At 41.0% G+C, this 17,264-nt stretch overlaps 1 protein-coding gene across 3 annotated transcripts in view; it reads right to left on the reverse strand.

The window, feature by feature from the left end:
* Positions 1–17,264, reverse strand: part of Wwp2 (WW domain containing E3 ubiquitin protein ligase 2) — a 114,974-nt gene that overhangs the window by 37,112 nt on the left and 60,598 nt on the right. For all 3 annotated transcript variants that reach the window (XM_042700697.1, XM_042700699.1, XM_042700698.1), the window contains 2 exons: positions 8,619–8,746; positions 922–1,129 (listed from right to left, as the gene is read on the reverse strand). In XM_042700697.1, the coding sequence (XP_042556631.1) occupies positions 922–1,129; positions 8,619–8,746 (336 nt within the window). The remainder of the gene's footprint in view (positions 1–921; positions 1,130–8,618; positions 8,747–17,264) is intronic.

The following is a 17,264-nucleotide window of genomic DNA, read 5'->3' on the forward strand; positions in this document are numbered from 1 at the left end:
ACTTTAGCTAGATTATCAGGGCCTGTTACACTCTGGGCATCAGTTTCTTCCCTACCATCTTGATAACCAAGGTAAAACTGGACTGGTCCTGACCATGATCAGTAGTTGCTAAGAGTTCGTTTCCCAGTTTCAGAACCATTCTCTTCCTTTATGGAAGAGAATGCTTCTCTCTTTCACAATCACTTTGTTCAGCAAGTGCTTCACATACACCACTTTCTTGGAAATCTCTAAGCTTCCTAGAAAGATGTGTAAGCTCATTATCTCTACCTTACTAAAATGGCAGATGCTGCCCAAGATCACATAGGAGGGATGAAAGGGCAGATTCAACCCCAGGTCTATTTGATTTACAAGTCCTGGTTCTTCATCTCTGCCCTCTATACATTCAAACTTGAACTTCCCTTTGGCTCACTGGGATCATCTTCTCATTAAAGGTCTAACCACTAGCTTTAATTCCAAACTAAAAGGATGGGGGGAAAATGAAACACTAGGAGCTATGGTATCATCAACTCCAGCTATAGAAATAGTACATAGTAATATTAATTAACCACCAACAATCCAAGGCCCCATAGGTGAAGATAAAATTCCAGAGAGAAAACTCTTTCTACATAGGATCAAGGGAAACACCCTCCCAAGATCCAAAAAGGCAAAATGAGTTCCTTGTTCCACAGAAGCCACTCTGAATCAAGCTGTTCAAGTCTCGGCATAAGGTAGCATTGATTCTGTCCAGATGATTTAGATTCCTTTTCAGATTTATGTAGAACAAGCAGTTCTTCCACACCTCCCTCCCCTTCTATACATGGAGGTCTCCCTAGAGACTACCGGCTACTAGTAGGTAATAAATAACCACGCTGTTTCTGACCTGGTGAAGGAGGCTCAGTCTTTGAGGAGGAAAGCACTGCGGTGGGACCACAGGCTACTCACCCAGCAGGCAGGGCATCCGGGGCCTGGGCAGCAGGCAGCTGCTGTGTCCCTGAAGTACTGGGCTCTTCTCCCCCAGCCGGTGTGGCAGGAGCAGGGAGAGATGTTGTGTTGGGGTTTGGGGTCACACTCAAGGCTGTGACAGGCGGAGATGTGACACCAACAACAGAAGGTTCTTCAGGATCCGGGGCTGTAGTAGGTTCCTCATTCACTGAAAATGCACAAACCATACTTTAAAGATCGTCTTAGGAATAAGAATGTGTGCTTACTTTGACTAAGCTTTCCACTAAATGGGCATCTGCAGTTTCCACTAAATGTAGCATCTGCAGTTGCTAGGTGACAACAAGAAGTTTTATAAAATGTTTTATAGTTATAGTAATCAGGAATCTGAAATAAATATATCAAATACTATCTTTCCATATAACTGTACTAGCCTTTTCTAATATATTGTGGTTATACTGACTATAATAAAAGAAGGCACCAATGGCTTATGTTTATAATCCTGGCTACTCAGGAGGCTAAGACCTGGAGGACAAAAGTTTGAAGTCAACCCAGGAGGAAAAGTCTGAGATTCCATCTCCAATTAACCAGCAAGAGCTAGGCTGAAGATGTGTCTCAAGGGGAAGAACATCAGCTATGAGCAAGAAAGCCAAGCAGGAGCACAAGGCCCTTGGCTCTAAGCCCTCATACTGGGAGAGGGAGGGGAAAGAAGAAAAGATGAAGATAAAAGGGAACCACATTGGTAAATGAACCCAAATTCACAGGGTCACATCCTTGTTTTTTGTACAGTTGTCATTTGTCTGCTAGACAAACACACATTCTTTAAAAAAAAAAAAACTGGGGCTGGGAAGGTGGCTCAGTGGTAGAGCACTTGCCTTGCATGCCTGAGGCCCTGGGTTCGATTCCTCAGTACCACATAAGCAAAAAAAAAAGAAAAAATAATAAAAAATAAAAAACTCCACACATGAAAAGGCAAAAAACAAACAAACAAACAACACTTCCAGTAATGTGCTTACTTTTCTTTAAGATCTATGCTTAAAGATAGAATCTAGGATTAACATTCTAAATAAAAGGGGTATCAAATGTTAAAGACTGCTCTCCTAGGTAATAGACAAAGAAGTAAGCTACTTTCTGTGTTTCCTTATTTTGCTATTTTCTCCATAGCTCTGACTATTGTATATGTCCACAAGGACCCCAGAGCATTGCAACATCCTTAACTTTAAAAAAAATTATCAAATGATGTTTTAAAAAAATTGGCATTTTAGAAAAATGGATGAGTCATATGCAGAGAAATTTTTACATGTGCTTGCATAAGTGTACATTTCTATTAAAATTGCATTAGGAAACACCCTAATCATTATTTAGCCTCACCTCTCCAACTCAAAAACTTGTTTTATAGTTTCAAATGGCTATCTAGATTTTTCCTGGAACATTTCTTCTGACAGGGGCCCACTATGGAACCTAAGCAGGGTTGAACAGATACATCTGCAAAAAACTTTCTTCTTTTGTTAATCAGAATTCCATTAGCTAGTCTGAGTCTTGAACCTCAAAAACAATTCAGAGTAAGCATCTGGTATATTTCATGCTTTGCATTAGTCTTCTCTAATAAGAAATCTATTTCTTCAGTGGTTATCATTTGGCAGCCCTCTCGCAGCTGTCTTCTGTCACTCCCCTAAATAATATGAGGAACTGAACATAATAAATTAGATGCCACCAGACCAGCAGAGTCAGATTCCTAACCTAAATGAGATTAGTTAATATTTACAGAGCATGGGTCTATGTGCTAAGCCAAGGTGCAAAACACTTTTAAGTTGTTTCCTTTAAACCTCATACACAATCCCACAATTTAGGTACCATTGATGGCTCACACTTTACACTGGAGAAACTATCAGAGGCTAAGTAACCTGCCAGGGGCATGTTGCATCTAATTTGCCTGCACCAAGATGGAAAGTACCCATTCTTCACTCATTCATTCAGATTCTCTGCACACTGTTTATTGTGATCCAAGATTTTGATAATTCTGATCAACCACTGGATACAAACTGGCTTAACATGAGAGTGTTGGTGAACTGAAACTACAAGCCTTCACAGGATGTGATAGCAAGTTTAATCTTCACAAGTAGGAAAAAAAAAAGGATGCAAGGGATGCCTCTGGTTGACTCATTCAACTTTTCCCCAGTATAGAAACTATCTGGCACATGTGCAAAATTACTTCCCATAACATAAATGCAAGACTTTATATTTGTATTCCTTAGTCTATCACAGTCAAGCTAGTAACGCATAACAGATGGCAATTCCTTTTATGTTAATCTATAAATTCAACTCAGTTCCATTTTTTTAATCCTATCATTGCATTCTCCAGAGCTAGGTACGTTCATTCTAAAATGTATAAGGAGAACTAAGTCCAGAGTACTCAGCCCTTGTGAAGAATCACAGCACTTGTGATTTCAGCTTTACAGCCCACAGCCCCAGGGACATCCATTGGGACTTAGCTCAAATGTGGCTTCACCTCTTTTTCTTAAAATTATGAAGGACTAGTCTTATACTTTTTTACATTGTCTACAATGTTTGGCAAAACAGCTTTGATAAAACACCTAGTCAATAAATACTCACTCAATAAACCTAATCTAGGGGGAAAAAAAGACATTTGAAGCCAGGCACAGTGGCTCACACCTGTAATTCTAACTACTTTGGGAGGATAATAGTTGGTGGCTAGTACAGATTGCCCAGCTCAAAAAAAAAAAAAAAGTCGGACATGGTGGTGAACATATATCAGCTACAGTGAGAAGCATAAATAGGAGGATCATGGTTCAGGCTGGCTTGGGAAAAAAAAACTAGACCCTTTCTCAAAAACTACCAGTGCAAAAACAGCTGGGAATATGCTTCAAATGGTAGAACAGAAGGCCCCAAGTTTAAACCCCAGACCACCAAAAAATAAGGATGTGGGGGGGAAGATATTTGAAATAAAGTCATGTGAATTTATTTCCAAATACTATTGAATATTCTTTTATATTTTTTAGAATCAATTTTGGTATAGAAAAGTTGGATAGTGTACTTTCACCCAATATTATAATTTCATATAACCATGGCTCATCTGTTAAAATTAAAATATTAATTAGCATAGTACTATTCACTAAATTCAACATTATTTGGATTTTACTAATTTCCCACTAAGGTTCATTTTCTAAGGAAAATGAAACAATGAGGTGGCACTTAGTACTGACAGCAATCAGGATCCTTCATTGCCTTCAGTAGATATAATATACTTTTATTACATCCTTCGTCCTCCCAAGAGCCTCCTGAGGAAGATATTATTTCCATTTCCCCCAAAACAGCACTGAAGTTTACTGAAGGGCAACTTGGAGAAATACCACATATTCAGCAAGCAACAGAACAGTGCTCAAACCCAGAACACCCTGAGGTGGAACAATGGAGAAGGAAAGAAATGAAGGTGGCTCAGGTGGTTTTCCTGGATAGGAAGAAATACAGGGCACCAAGTGTGGATGGGGTAAGTAGGCAAAATGGCAGTTCAACAGCTTCTGGTTTCTGTAACTATGGATATTTCACAAGATTCCCTCTGAGATGGTGGTTAAATACTTGTCTTTATGAATCACATATTCATTTAAGACTAGGACACACTCTAGCTATAGTTAGCCAACAAAAAGATCAGCAATTGGAAATTCTCTTTCTTAATCCTAGACACACTGCCAGCTCACTCTGCATTCCCAGACATCCAGGCGGGAGGGCATAGGCTCCTGGTGTGCACACGTCTTTTTAGTCCATACCTCAGACACATGGAGGGTGATCAGCTACAACAGAGGCATTTTCCATGAAAGATAAGCTCCTAATGTGATCCACAGTAAAGCAGCCAGAATTGTTCCCCTGTGACATGCAAGCATCTGCACTTCCAGTGCAGTTGCTCAGTCACAAATACACAAAAGCTACCAAAATAGAAAAAAAAAATGTTTCATGAAAGCAGGGAGATTACATGGAAAAAAGAGGCACAAAAAATTACAAACTTATACTCTGGGTAACTGACTGATGGGATGATTAAATTCCATTTCCAGAAAATATAGAGATTAATACAATTCTCATACTACAACATGCTTGTAAGACTTCAAAGCCTAGAATTTGTTTTGAAAAATCTATGCACTACCAAAGAGAAAAGACAGTAAGATAGATCTAGCCTTCCCTGACATTATATCCTATAGCCAGGCACTGATAGCTCATGCCTGTAATCCTAGCTACTCAGTAGGCTGAGATCTGAAGATCACAGTTTGAAGCCAGCACAGGTAGGAAAGTCTATGAGACTTTTATCTCCAATTAACCACCAAAAAGTAGTAGAACACTAGCCCGGAGCAAAGAAGTCCAGGGATAGCACCCAGGCCCTCAGTTCAGGTCCCAGGACCAGCACATATACAAAAGAATAGTAAATAGAAAGATTATATAGGTAAGTGGAAGCATACATAAAAAGATAATAAAGTGAAACCACCTATTTCCATGCTGCATAATTCTTTTTTTATTGTGAAAATACTGTACAGAGGGGTTACAATTACATGGGCAAGATAATGAGTACATTTCTTATCAAGCATTGTAGCCTCCTCCTTTGTTTCCCCTTACCATTCCATCCTCCCCCCACCCCCTCACTCAACCCTCCCCCCCATGCTGCATAATTATAACTATATGGAATTATAAAGACAAAAGCTATATGCCAATCTCTATGACTTATATAGCTTATTCTTTATAATAAAATTCATGAGTTACATACTCTTTCTCACTTTAAGAATGAGAAAATGAGCCAGGTGCTGCTGGTGGCTCATGCCTATAAATCCTAGCTACCTGGGAGGCTGAGATCTGAGGATCACAGTTTGAAGCCAGCCCAGGCAGAAAAGTCTCTGTGAGGCTCTTATCTTCAATTAGCCACTAAAAATCGGAAATAGTGCTGTGGATCAAGTGGCAGAGTGCTAGCCTTGAGCACAAAGAGGCCTAGGGACAGCACCTAGGCCTTGAGTTCAAGCCCACAACCAACCCCCACCCCCCCCCCAAAAAAAAAGAATGAGAAATTACTGCCCAGTAAGTCACTGCTCTTATACACACTACACAAAAGAGTCAGGACTCAACCACAGCCAGTGTGACTGATGTGCATGGAAATTACATTTAAGGAGGCAGTAACAAATGTAATTTTTGGGGTAAAGTTTTCAATAAAGAATTAGAAAGTAAATCATTCCATACAAGTCTCAATGAAGTGCTATACCATTAGTCTATTTCTCAGTTCCACCACTTTAAAACTTAGAAATATTATAGCTATATAGACAGGCTACCACTCACTTTCATTTTTATTAAAAAAAAAAAAAAAACTTCACAGTTGTGACAACATGAAAAAAAAAAACCCACCTGGAACTCAATTCTGGTTTTACCCCAAATTTCTTTTGCATGCATAACTGCAGCACACAGCCAAAAGAGCTGTTAAATAAATCTTGAATGTCTGTGAAACCTCTGTTGGGAGGCATAGCTCCTACCACCGCCATCTTGGAACTGGTTCTCACAAGGCTCACATCCTCAAACCTTCTTTTGTCCCGCATGGCCAAAGCAGAGAGCTTCTGCTTGTCCCCACCCACTCCACAGTAAACAGAACATCTTTCTGTACCTTTGGATAGACATGAAAGAGCTTCTAAACTCCAGGCTGCCTGTGAGATAAAGGTAAACCGTTGTCATGGCAGAAAGCAGAGAAGCAGAAGCCAAGCCTTCATATTTTAGTGGGCAGGGATCCCTGAAGTACAACTACTTAGATTTTAGGAACAGTTTGGGCATTAAAATACACCACCATAAAACATTTCCCAGGCAGGCTGGGGCTTTCTGTAGACATGGCTGGCACCTGCCTCTTCTACTGGAACAGAATGTTCCTGGAGATAAGGACAAGAAGCAAAGGTACCCAAAACTAAATGTAGGGGAAATAAAAATCTGACTAACTGCTCAAGAAGATTGACTCAAAGACTGTCACCATATAAAGTGAACTTCCAGTAGTTTCAGGAAGAACAGCAGAGGTGGTTGAGGGAAACCACTATCCCAGTAATGTGGACCCTGGAAGGAAAAGAGGTTGGGATCTCAGCCATGCCATCTGGGAAACAACTGGTCCAAAATGGCCAGTTCTTTCCCCCCATTTGGAAATGCTGGCCCTTCTCCACAAGCAACTTATTTTTCTAAGAGAAACATGTTTACTGGCACAAAGTGCCAGGACACTGTCGCCTTCACACAGACAGAAAGGTCTCAACATACCAATACAGTTATTGGCACACGTGTTCCAGGCAGACTAAGACAGTAGCTGCTGGGACTCCTTCTTGTCTCCCAGGCTCAGAGTGAGCTAGTTAACCCAGATCCTTCAGAAAAGTTCCAAACTTCAGAGAGGAAGTCGAGTCACTGTGCTTTCAGTGAGCTGTGCTGGACATAGACTACTCCACCTAGTAGTCCATTGCAGACAATAAATAACTAAATAAACTACCCAAGGGGCTCTGAAGGCCCCATACAGTGCTGCCAGGAAACTGGAAGCTATTACAGAGTAATTCAAATAGTGTTTTTTACTCTGTCTATCACACATAAGTCACTAACAATCAGATGACCATACAATGCTGCTCTGGATCTTGTGTCTTTCGTGCTATATCTCTGCCATCACAAACAAGCATCTTCAAAATTATTTCAGGGTCACTTACCAATTTGAAAGCCTGCATTCTCTGACCTAGAGTTTGTGGAGGCAAATGACTCTTTCCTGTCCTAATTAAGGCAAATGACCACATGACCAGCAGTCACTAAGTTTCAGCCATGTCCAAGAAGTTTAGAAAAAAAGTTTGTTCTCTTCTCTTTCTTTTCTGACACTTTCCCGATCATACAGAGAGAAACAGGACAAAGAGCAATTTGTTTTGAAACAGGTCCTTACGTTGCTCTTACAGGGAAGCAGAGAAGTTCTAATTGTATGTACATAAAACCAAGTGTCTCTTCTCAAATGGGATCCACTCTGGAATGGGGTCAGCACAGTCCCCCGTGGCACTCTGACTTTGCACCAGGTCGGCAAACTGACCCTGCTCCCAATGCTGCCAGATCTTCTCCAACTCACACCTTAGCAATGAACTTGGTCTCTTTTCTCTAGTCTGACAATTTTCTTAAATTAAGGAAACATTTTAAACATGTCATGTATAAATAAGAAATAGTCCCCCAAATGAAATTCGGTGTTGGTAAGAAATGAATAGGATATTTTATTTTAGAATATTTTTAGACAACTTTGGTGGGGGGGGAGGGAATTGGGGGGGCAGGGAGAGGCTGGGAAGGGATGTGAAGGGTAAACGAAGGAGGAGGCTGCAATGCTTGATAAGAAATGTCCTCATTATCTTGCCCATGTAATTGTAACCCCTCTGTACAGTATGTTCACAATAAAAAAAAAAAAAAGAAATAGGGATACAGGTGGACCCATTGCAACAAAAAAAAGAATATTTTTAGAATATTTTATTTATGTGTAAGAGAGTACTTTAGAAATGAACAGTAACATGAAAAATAACCTTGGTTGTCCAGAAAAAGCTAGAGATCAAAGATTAAGATGATGGATTTAAATTGGTGTTGGTACTGGAGTTCTCTATCACCACCCCTACTCTATATGCTGACACATGGCTGAAACATGGCTGGACAGGTGAGCATTCTCTGCTATCACTCACCTGTGCCACTGGCCAGGCCACTGTGGCTTGGGTTCTTGGTGGGTTGGCGGTGCCGGTTCCTGGTACCAGGGCTTTGCTCGCTGGTTGCTGTGGTTGTTCTGGCTGAACCACCTGAATGTCTGTGTGTCCTGGGAATTCAGAGTATAAAGCAGACAGATATAAGTCACTGTGAAAAAGAAAGATGCATATCCCACTTGGGCACTGTATTCCCTCTCTTGCTATTAGAAATAAGATCTGTAATAGCCCCTCTTAGGTTTTGACTCAACAGAGGTTGGTTGGCTCCAAGAGATGCCCAGGAAAGCTTCCTTCTTGGTAAAAGCCCAACAGGCAGCTTTGTGCAAACTTTTCCACTTGAAGTAAACAAATCCAGAGTGAATTCCCCCACATCTGAAGTAACTGTGAAATATCCTGAGCCCATCACACTGTTTTTATTGGGCTTCAATGCTAGAAATAAACAAGACTCACTGGACAGACTACAGATGAAGTATTTTCCCCATTAGGCAAAAAAAGCTCACACTTATCCAAATCCATTTTTTCTCCTATAGCTGGCAAGATGAATCTCTTGGAAGCAGAAGTTAAAGGGCATTAAAAAACTGAGCTGGGCACTGGTGGTTCACGCCTATAATCCTAATTACTCAGGAGGCTGAGATCTGAGGATCACAGTTCAAAGCCAGCCCAGGCAGGAAGTCCATGAGACTTATCTCCAATTAACCACCAGAAAGCTGGAAGTGGCGCTGTAGCTCAAGTGGTAGAGTGCTCGCCTTGAGCTAAAGAGCTCAGGGACAGCACCCAGGTCCTGAGTTGAAGCCCCATGACAAAAAAATCCTTAGTCAATGCATATAATGATATGTTTGACCTAGGAAAGATGACTCAACAGCTTACTCAAATGCAGGAATGAGATCCAATGCAGAAAGTGATCTATTATGCCACAAAGGAGACAGTGGGATTGAGCTGAAGAAAACCAACTTGACATATTCAGAGAACATAGGCAATGTGTGTGTGTTTATATATGTATATATATATATATATATATATATATATATATATACATATATATATATATATATGAATTGGAACTGTGAAATTATTTAAATCATCAGTGAAGACTCTCCAAACAACAAAACGGAAGCCCAGAGAACAACTTACAATATGTGACACAGAGCAATGTGACAATGTGATAGCACTATTATCAACAATCAAAGTAATAATAATGACCATGATGACCAGGGAGGAATATGATGTTTATTCATCTGAAATGTGTTCCAGTGTACATATGTGTGTATATGCTCATTTAATGTGGCCATCTAAAAGGAACATACTGTTGTTACCTGCATTCTACAGAAGAAAAAAAAAACTAATACAAAGAAGTTCCTTAGAAAGTGGACACAGAACACAGATTTTCATCCAGGCAATGTAACTTTGATAGGTCCTTCTCACTGGCTGGAACATGGGTAGGAAGCCTTTTTAATTCTTCTTGGGCTATTCTTCCACCAGTTAGCTGGCCAATGCCAAGACCAAGACTTAGCACAGAAAGTTCCCTGCTAGGAGAATCTAAACCCACCAGAGCATCCTTCTGATGAGTCTTTGGTCCATAAGAGAACAAGCCTGCAGCACAATAAACAAAAGGATCCAGGGGGAACTACCCTTGCTGACTATCTTCTCAGTAACAGATTTTTCTGACTAGATAACACAAAACAAAACATGAACATCAATTATCTTTGGATGTCAGGAATATGGACATCTTTAAATTAACATGTAATACGATAAGCAGATCATATTATGATAATTCCATAGATGTGTACAGTGTCCATTGAACAAGTGGGTCCTTCCATTATACACCCATCTTCCCTGCTTTCCAAAGTCTTCAGTGAGTTCCATTATGCTGTCTTCATGTATGTGTGTACATGTGAGCAAATATGTGCGTGTGCATAAAAATATACTTCAATCCTCCTCACCTTTCAGTATCTTTTTCTTTCTCCCATTTATATTCCCACCATTATTTATTATTATTATTATTACTATTATCATCATCCTCATCCTCATCATCATCATCATTTTGGGCCTAGATTCCATAGGTGAGTGAAAACAAGTGCTAGCTAGCTTTTCTGTCTTAGCTTTTCTTATTCAACATGATGATATCCAGCTCCATCTCCTTTCCTGCAAATGTCATAATTACATCTTTGTTTATGGCTGAGTAATATTCCATAGTATATATGTACCTTATTTTCTTTATCAACTCATCATGTGTTGAGTATTTTTGCTGATTCCATAGTTTGATTATTGTGGAGACAGCTGCAGTAAACATGGGTACACAGGTATCTCTCTCATACACTGATTTATACATACGCCTACCTACAAGTAGTATGGCAGGGTCCTAAGATAGGTCTGCTTTTAGTTTTAGGGGGAACCTCCAGAGTGGTTATCTTAGTTTACACTCCTACCAGCAATATATGAGGGTTCCATTAGCCCCACATCCTCAATAGCGTTTGTTGTTTGTATTCTTGATGATTGCCATCCTGGCTGAGGTGAGGTAGATCTTAGTGTAGTTTTGATTTGCATTTCCATTTTGTTTTTGCTTTTTGTACTCATCTAGATTTTCCTAGTTTCATTTACTGAGTCTGTACTCTTTTGAGTAAGGAAAAGACCCACAATTTTTCAAAGGGAAAAAGACAAGTTTTCTTCAGAGAGGGAGAGAGAGACTTAGCAGACTCTTGAGTCTGTCATACCTAAAGAAGGTGTGGTTATTAAAAATGGAGAGTATACTGATCTGTGGAAATAAAGATTCACTTTAGACTCTCTTTTCCATCTTATTTTTCCCCCGAGCTAATTTCATAAATCAAAAGCTGTCAACCATACCTCAAAGAAAAATATTTCAAAGTCTCCACTTCATGGGAAGAAACATTGGTATTAAGCATTTTACCACAACTCCTCATTGAAAGCAGAATGAGCACAAACTAGTTCCAAAAGGAAAGGCAGTGTTTAGCAACTGGCCAACATGTGTTTGTGTGTGCATATGTGTTGAGAGAGAAGATCTTGAGAGAGGTAAAATTGGTTAATAGGAGGTTCATTTCAGCCAAGAACTCCCTTACAAGGACAAAAAAGGCCTCTCTGATTTGCAGCTCTCACCCCAGGAGAGGCCTCTATCCCATCCAGAGCAGCAGGCTATGTGGGCAGCACCAGAAAGGAACATCAACCCTGTGAGAGGACGGGTCCTCCCAAGCCTGATTACTTCCAGTGGTCATGGCTTGTGTCCTTCTGCAGAGCATCTAGGCACAAGGACAGGGTGGGTCCCATTACTCTATTGGCTCCTCCTTCCCATCTGCAAAAGGGCATGTGGTCAGAGTTGAGAGAGAATACTTTCAGAAATGTTTAACCACTAATGATAGCAGCTCACCCTGAATGACAGGCTGGAGCAGGGCCGGGATTAGCCTATAAACCAGGGGCAGCTGGGACCACTTTGCATGAATTGCTACCTCCCTGCCTATGGCCAAGTGCCACCCACCTCTGCCCACGGCCTCCCTCCCCCAAGTCATATCCACAGGCTTTGCCCAGTTCTTCCCTGCCCCAAATCTGGAGTTTCCAAGTTTTTACTCTTGTATTACCTTAAAAAAAAAAAAAAAGACATTCAGAGGGAAGAGAAAAGTCTCGAGAGTTGAGGAAAATCAGCAGTTTCTGCTCCTGGAGCACTCATTCATCACTTATAAGATGTGATTGTGTCATAACTCTGAACTGGCCCACAGAATGAAACCACATACCACAGGCCAAAATAACACTAGAACAGACTTGGGGTGATGGGAAGGAGATGAGCTGGCCTCTGCCACAGACACCTTGGCTTCAGCTCTGCCAGTGACTTCAACCTTGGCCTGATCCCACTCAACATTTAGGGGACAGGGAAGAGTTATGCAGCCTCAGGACAGGAAGAAAGAAAAGGGACAAACTTCAGTCTGGCCAAATTCCACGGGTAGTATCAAGTCACCCAAAGTACAGAAATTCGGCTCACTCTATACCATGCTTTCCCCAGAAAGCTCGTGTGTCTTTATCTAAGTTCCTTCTCTCTAGAACTGAAGGCAGAAAGGGATGCCAATCAAAACCAGAGTTGACCCTCTCTCCATACTCCTCAAAGTGTATGTGAGAACTCAGAAGAGAAGAGTTCTTCGTTATCACAGCCCTGTTCTCTGTCATATTCTGACAACTAGAACTTGGGATGTTTTGGGACATCCTGCCTCACCCTTCATGAAGGCCATTGAGTGCATTCAACCATTATTTTCTGAGTGCTTGGTCTTCTTTGAGGATTGGCAACAAAATAGAGTCTCTGACCTTGACGAGCTCACACCTTGGTGGAAATGCAGGGATGTGTAATTTGGCTTTAATACTGATGTGTGGGAACCATGATGACCAGTGAGTGAGCCTTGCTGACTACTTGGCGTTGCCCTGATAGGGTAGCCTGGGTAGGGTAGCCTGGCTCCCCATATTCACATATGATACAGAGTAATTCAATAAAGTCAAATTGCATCTCTTTGGTTTAATAAAGGAAACCACATTTTACAACACTCTGGATGGACTTAATACTACTGAACTGTTCACTTTTAAATGGTTACAATGATAAAATTCCATTATGCAGCCTTCTATGACTTTTTTTTTTTTTTTTTGAGCCTCAAACTCTCCATCCTCTGCTGTAGCCTCCCAACTTGTAGAAGGCTAAGCCAGGAGGTTTAGTCATTAAGTCTCTCAAGTGCTGGGAAACTGAGCCATTAAGGCTAAGGAGGTCATGAACTCAGGACCTCATACTTGCTAGACTGGTACTCTTGTCATTCTAGCCATACCTCCAGCTCTGTTTTTTTGCTGGTTATTTTGGACGTAGAGTCTTGAGAACTTTCCTGCCCCAGCTGTCCCTAAACTATGACCCTCCAGATCTGTTTCCTGAGTAGTAGGATAATGGGCTGAGCCACTGGTACCCATCACCTTATAGGTTTTACTTCTATTAAGAAGGGGAAAAAATAGCACCAGATGTCAGTAGCTTACATTTGTAATTCTAGCTACTCAGAAGGCTGAGATCTGAGGATCACAGTTTGAAGCCAACCCAGGCAAGAAAAGCTGTGAGACTCTCATCTCTGGTTAACTACCAAAAAGCCATTAGTGGAGCTGTGGCTCAAGTGGCAGTGTACTATCCTTTAGCCAAAATAAAAGCTCAGAGACAACGCCCAGGCCCTGAGTTCAATCCCATGACCAATACAAAAAAAATTTTAAAAAGAAACGAAAGCATTAGTAATGTACAGAGTCTAAAAATATAATGGCTTAAGTCAGAAAAAAAAAACATGTTTTACACATTGAAAAGTAGAATTCCAGGACTGTGGGCAGCCTAGTGATAGAGTAGATACAACAACTGCCTAGCATATTTAAGACCCCGAGTTTGACCACCAATGCACCAAAAGAAAACATAGAACTCAAAATTTGGTAGTGGCTCAGAATTTTAGATTGTTAAATATAGCTTTAACAAACCGATTTAAAGAAAACAATTTAGTGCTAGAGTGATAATTCAGTGGTACTTTCTTAGTATCTAACATGAATCTGAGGTCAAAGAGCCTCCCTTCCACATGTTTTGATATATTAGATTTTTCTCAAACCTTCTTGATTTTTTTTTTTTTTTTTTTTTTGGTTGGTCATGGGGCTTGAACTCTTCTGGGGCCTGGATGCTGTCCTTCAGCCCTTCAGCTCAAGGCTAGCACTCTACCACTTTAGCCATACCACCACTTCCAGTTTTCTGAGTGGTTTATTGGAGATAAGAGTCTCACGGACTTTCCTGCCCAGACTGGCTTTGAACTGCAATCCTCGAATCTCAGCCTCCTGAGCAGCTAGGATTACAGGCATGAGCCACCAGCGCCCAGCTTGCTTTTCTTAATTTTGAAGTAATGATTATTAAATTCAGGACCTGTACTTCATAAGCAGGTATTCTACCACTTGAGCCATGCCTCTAGCCATTCGCAAAAGTTTTTTTGTATCAATGAATGTGGAGATTCATTTTAAGCCCAGAGAAAAACATCAAGAATTCATGGATGGCTCAATACCAGACACCAAGTATGCTGAACTATCATGGCAAAGACTCACAATATGGAAGGGAGGCTCTTTAAGCTCACATTAACCCATTAGTATTCACGCTCAGAAAAGAGAAGTTTAAGGATCTAATGAAGCCAGGTACGAGTGGCTCATACCTGTAATCCTAGCTACTCAGGAGGCTGAGATCTGAGGGATCACAGTTTAATGCCAGCCCCAGCAGGAAAGTCCATGAGACTCTAATCTCCAATAAGCCACCAGAGAACTAGCTCAAGTGGCAGAGCACTAGCCTTGAGCTGAAGAGCTGAGGGACACCACTCAGGCTCAGAGTTCAAGCCCCATGACTCCCCCCCACCCCCAAAAAAAGGATCTAATGATTGATGACTGGTTTTCTGCCATTTTAATAAAACAAACACAGGTTAAGATTGCCTAATAAATTTAACCCATCTCATTCTAATCCAAGGAAAGAGAATTGATATTTCCCTGGGATTACTACAACCTAGAGGGCTTCTGTCTCCCATTCCACCTCTTCTCCAAGTACACTAAACTGGTCATTGTCTTTTAATAGCAGTATGAGGGAAAAAACAAAAAATTGAGTAATGCTAGGCTAGCTTCCAGCAAGACAGAACCAGCAAGATATTGGCACTTGAAATAGAAGCACAAAAAAAAAAAAAATTAAAAAGAGAAATGGTGATGGGAAAAGAACCAGCCTCTACCATTGAGAAGGGTATCAATAAACAACTGTACTCTACCCACACCTTTTGCTACTCTTCCTCTTTACTCTGTGGATTTTAAAAAAGGAGAGGTGAGCCAGGAAAGGTTCAATTACAGTTAAAATAGAACCATTCTAGTCATTCTAACAATAATTTATGGCTCCATTCCACACCCTACCTCTAGGCTGCCAGACAGGGAAGGTAAAAATAAAACTGCTGCTAAGTCCATTCTAAATTACAGAAAGACAAATTTTTTACTTTTGTTCAGTCTGGAGTACACAGAAATCCTCTCAATGGTGGCAGCTTTACTGGACCAAGACATTCATCTCATGAGAGAACAAACAATAAATTGTGACTCATCCAATTCTAGGTTGTATATTGGGCTTAATTGAAAAGAATGCTAAAACATGTCTGACCTTGAGAAAAAGCCCAAGTTCAGAGGGGAAGTGTTCACCTACTCAGCACAGATTGTGATTTGTCCTGAAGACTAGGACAAATCCTGCATCTGAATGATAAAGGAATGGGATGCTCTCACAGGAGCAAGAATTGGGCCTCCAAGCTCCCCTAACATAAAGGAAGAATCTGCATGGAGCTGGTCTAGAAAGGGACTTGAAATACCAACTTGTAGATGGACCAGACAGTATCTTTACCTTCTTTCTACTGCTATCATATTATCATTGAATCTGACCCCCAAAGTATCTTGAAGGATCTATATAAGAGATGACCCTCTCCTTGAGATGACTCTTCTATATCTGTTGGATTCTACTTCCACAGATTCAAACAACTGCATATCAAAACAAACACGGACTTTCTTTTCTTGGCATAGCCTTCTAAGCTCTTGCTGAGGGAAATTCAGGCCCTTTTCCAATCTGTTTGCCTGGCACACTCTTTTCTGGACTCCACCCAGATGGCTTCTAAGCCAAATCAAATGTCCCTCATCTCCCAAATGAGAGTAAATCTTTCATTTTCTAACAAAGCACACTGATCACTTCCTCCATGGCACTTCTACTTGCAAGCATGTATTTGTCTGTGTTTATGTAATGTCTGTCTCCAATAAGGCCAAGACAGTAGGACCACATAATTATTTTGTGTGGCTTTGCACACCCAGCACCTAGTATGTTGAATAAATTAAAGAAGCAAGCAAATCAGGTTCAAAAGCACTCTTGGGCCTATAATCTGTAGAACTTTGCATATTTTTGTCAATCCAGTCACTCATCACCTCCCCATTGTTTTTAAAGAATGGAACCTGCCAGCAGAGCACATACCTCTAGTCATAACTACTCAAGAGGCTGAAGCAAGAGACCACTTAAGTCTCTAAGATGTTTGAGACCAAGATGAACAACATAGTGACTCCCTGTCTCAAAAAATGCAGCCAGTAGTGGTAGAGTGCCTGCCTAGCAAGCTTGAAGCCCTGGGTTCGATTCCTAATTAACATATAAACAGAAAAAGCCAGAAGTGATGTTGTGGCTCAAGTGGTAGAGTGCTAGCCTTGAGCAAAAGAAGCTCAGGGTACAGTGCCCAGGCCTGAGTCCAAGCCCCAAAATTGGCAAAAAAAAAAAAAAAAAAAAAGCCAGGTGCTGATGGCTCACACCTGTAATTCTAGCTAATCAGGAGGCTGAGATCTGGGGATTGTTTGAAGTCAGCCCTGGCAAGGAAACCAAAAGCAGAGCTATAGTTCAAGTGGTAGAATACTAGCCTTGAGCAAAAGAAGCTCAGGGACAGCGCCGAGGCCCTGAAATCAGTATCAATCACAAAAAAATAAATGTGAAACAAGGGGAACTGAGCAGGCAGAGAAACCCACCCCTCTGGTGGTGAGAGATGCTGAGGAAGCAGAAAACCAGTCTCCCCCGACCAAGGCCCCTCAAGCCATCACACCTCAGGA

This window comes from Dipodomys spectabilis, unplaced genomic scaffold, assembly GCF_019054845.1.
Source record: "Dipodomys spectabilis isolate Male_0828 unplaced genomic scaffold, ASM1905484v1 ptg000273l, whole genome shotgun sequence".
NCBI lineage: Eukaryota > Metazoa > Chordata > Mammalia > Rodentia > Heteromyidae > Dipodomys > Dipodomys spectabilis.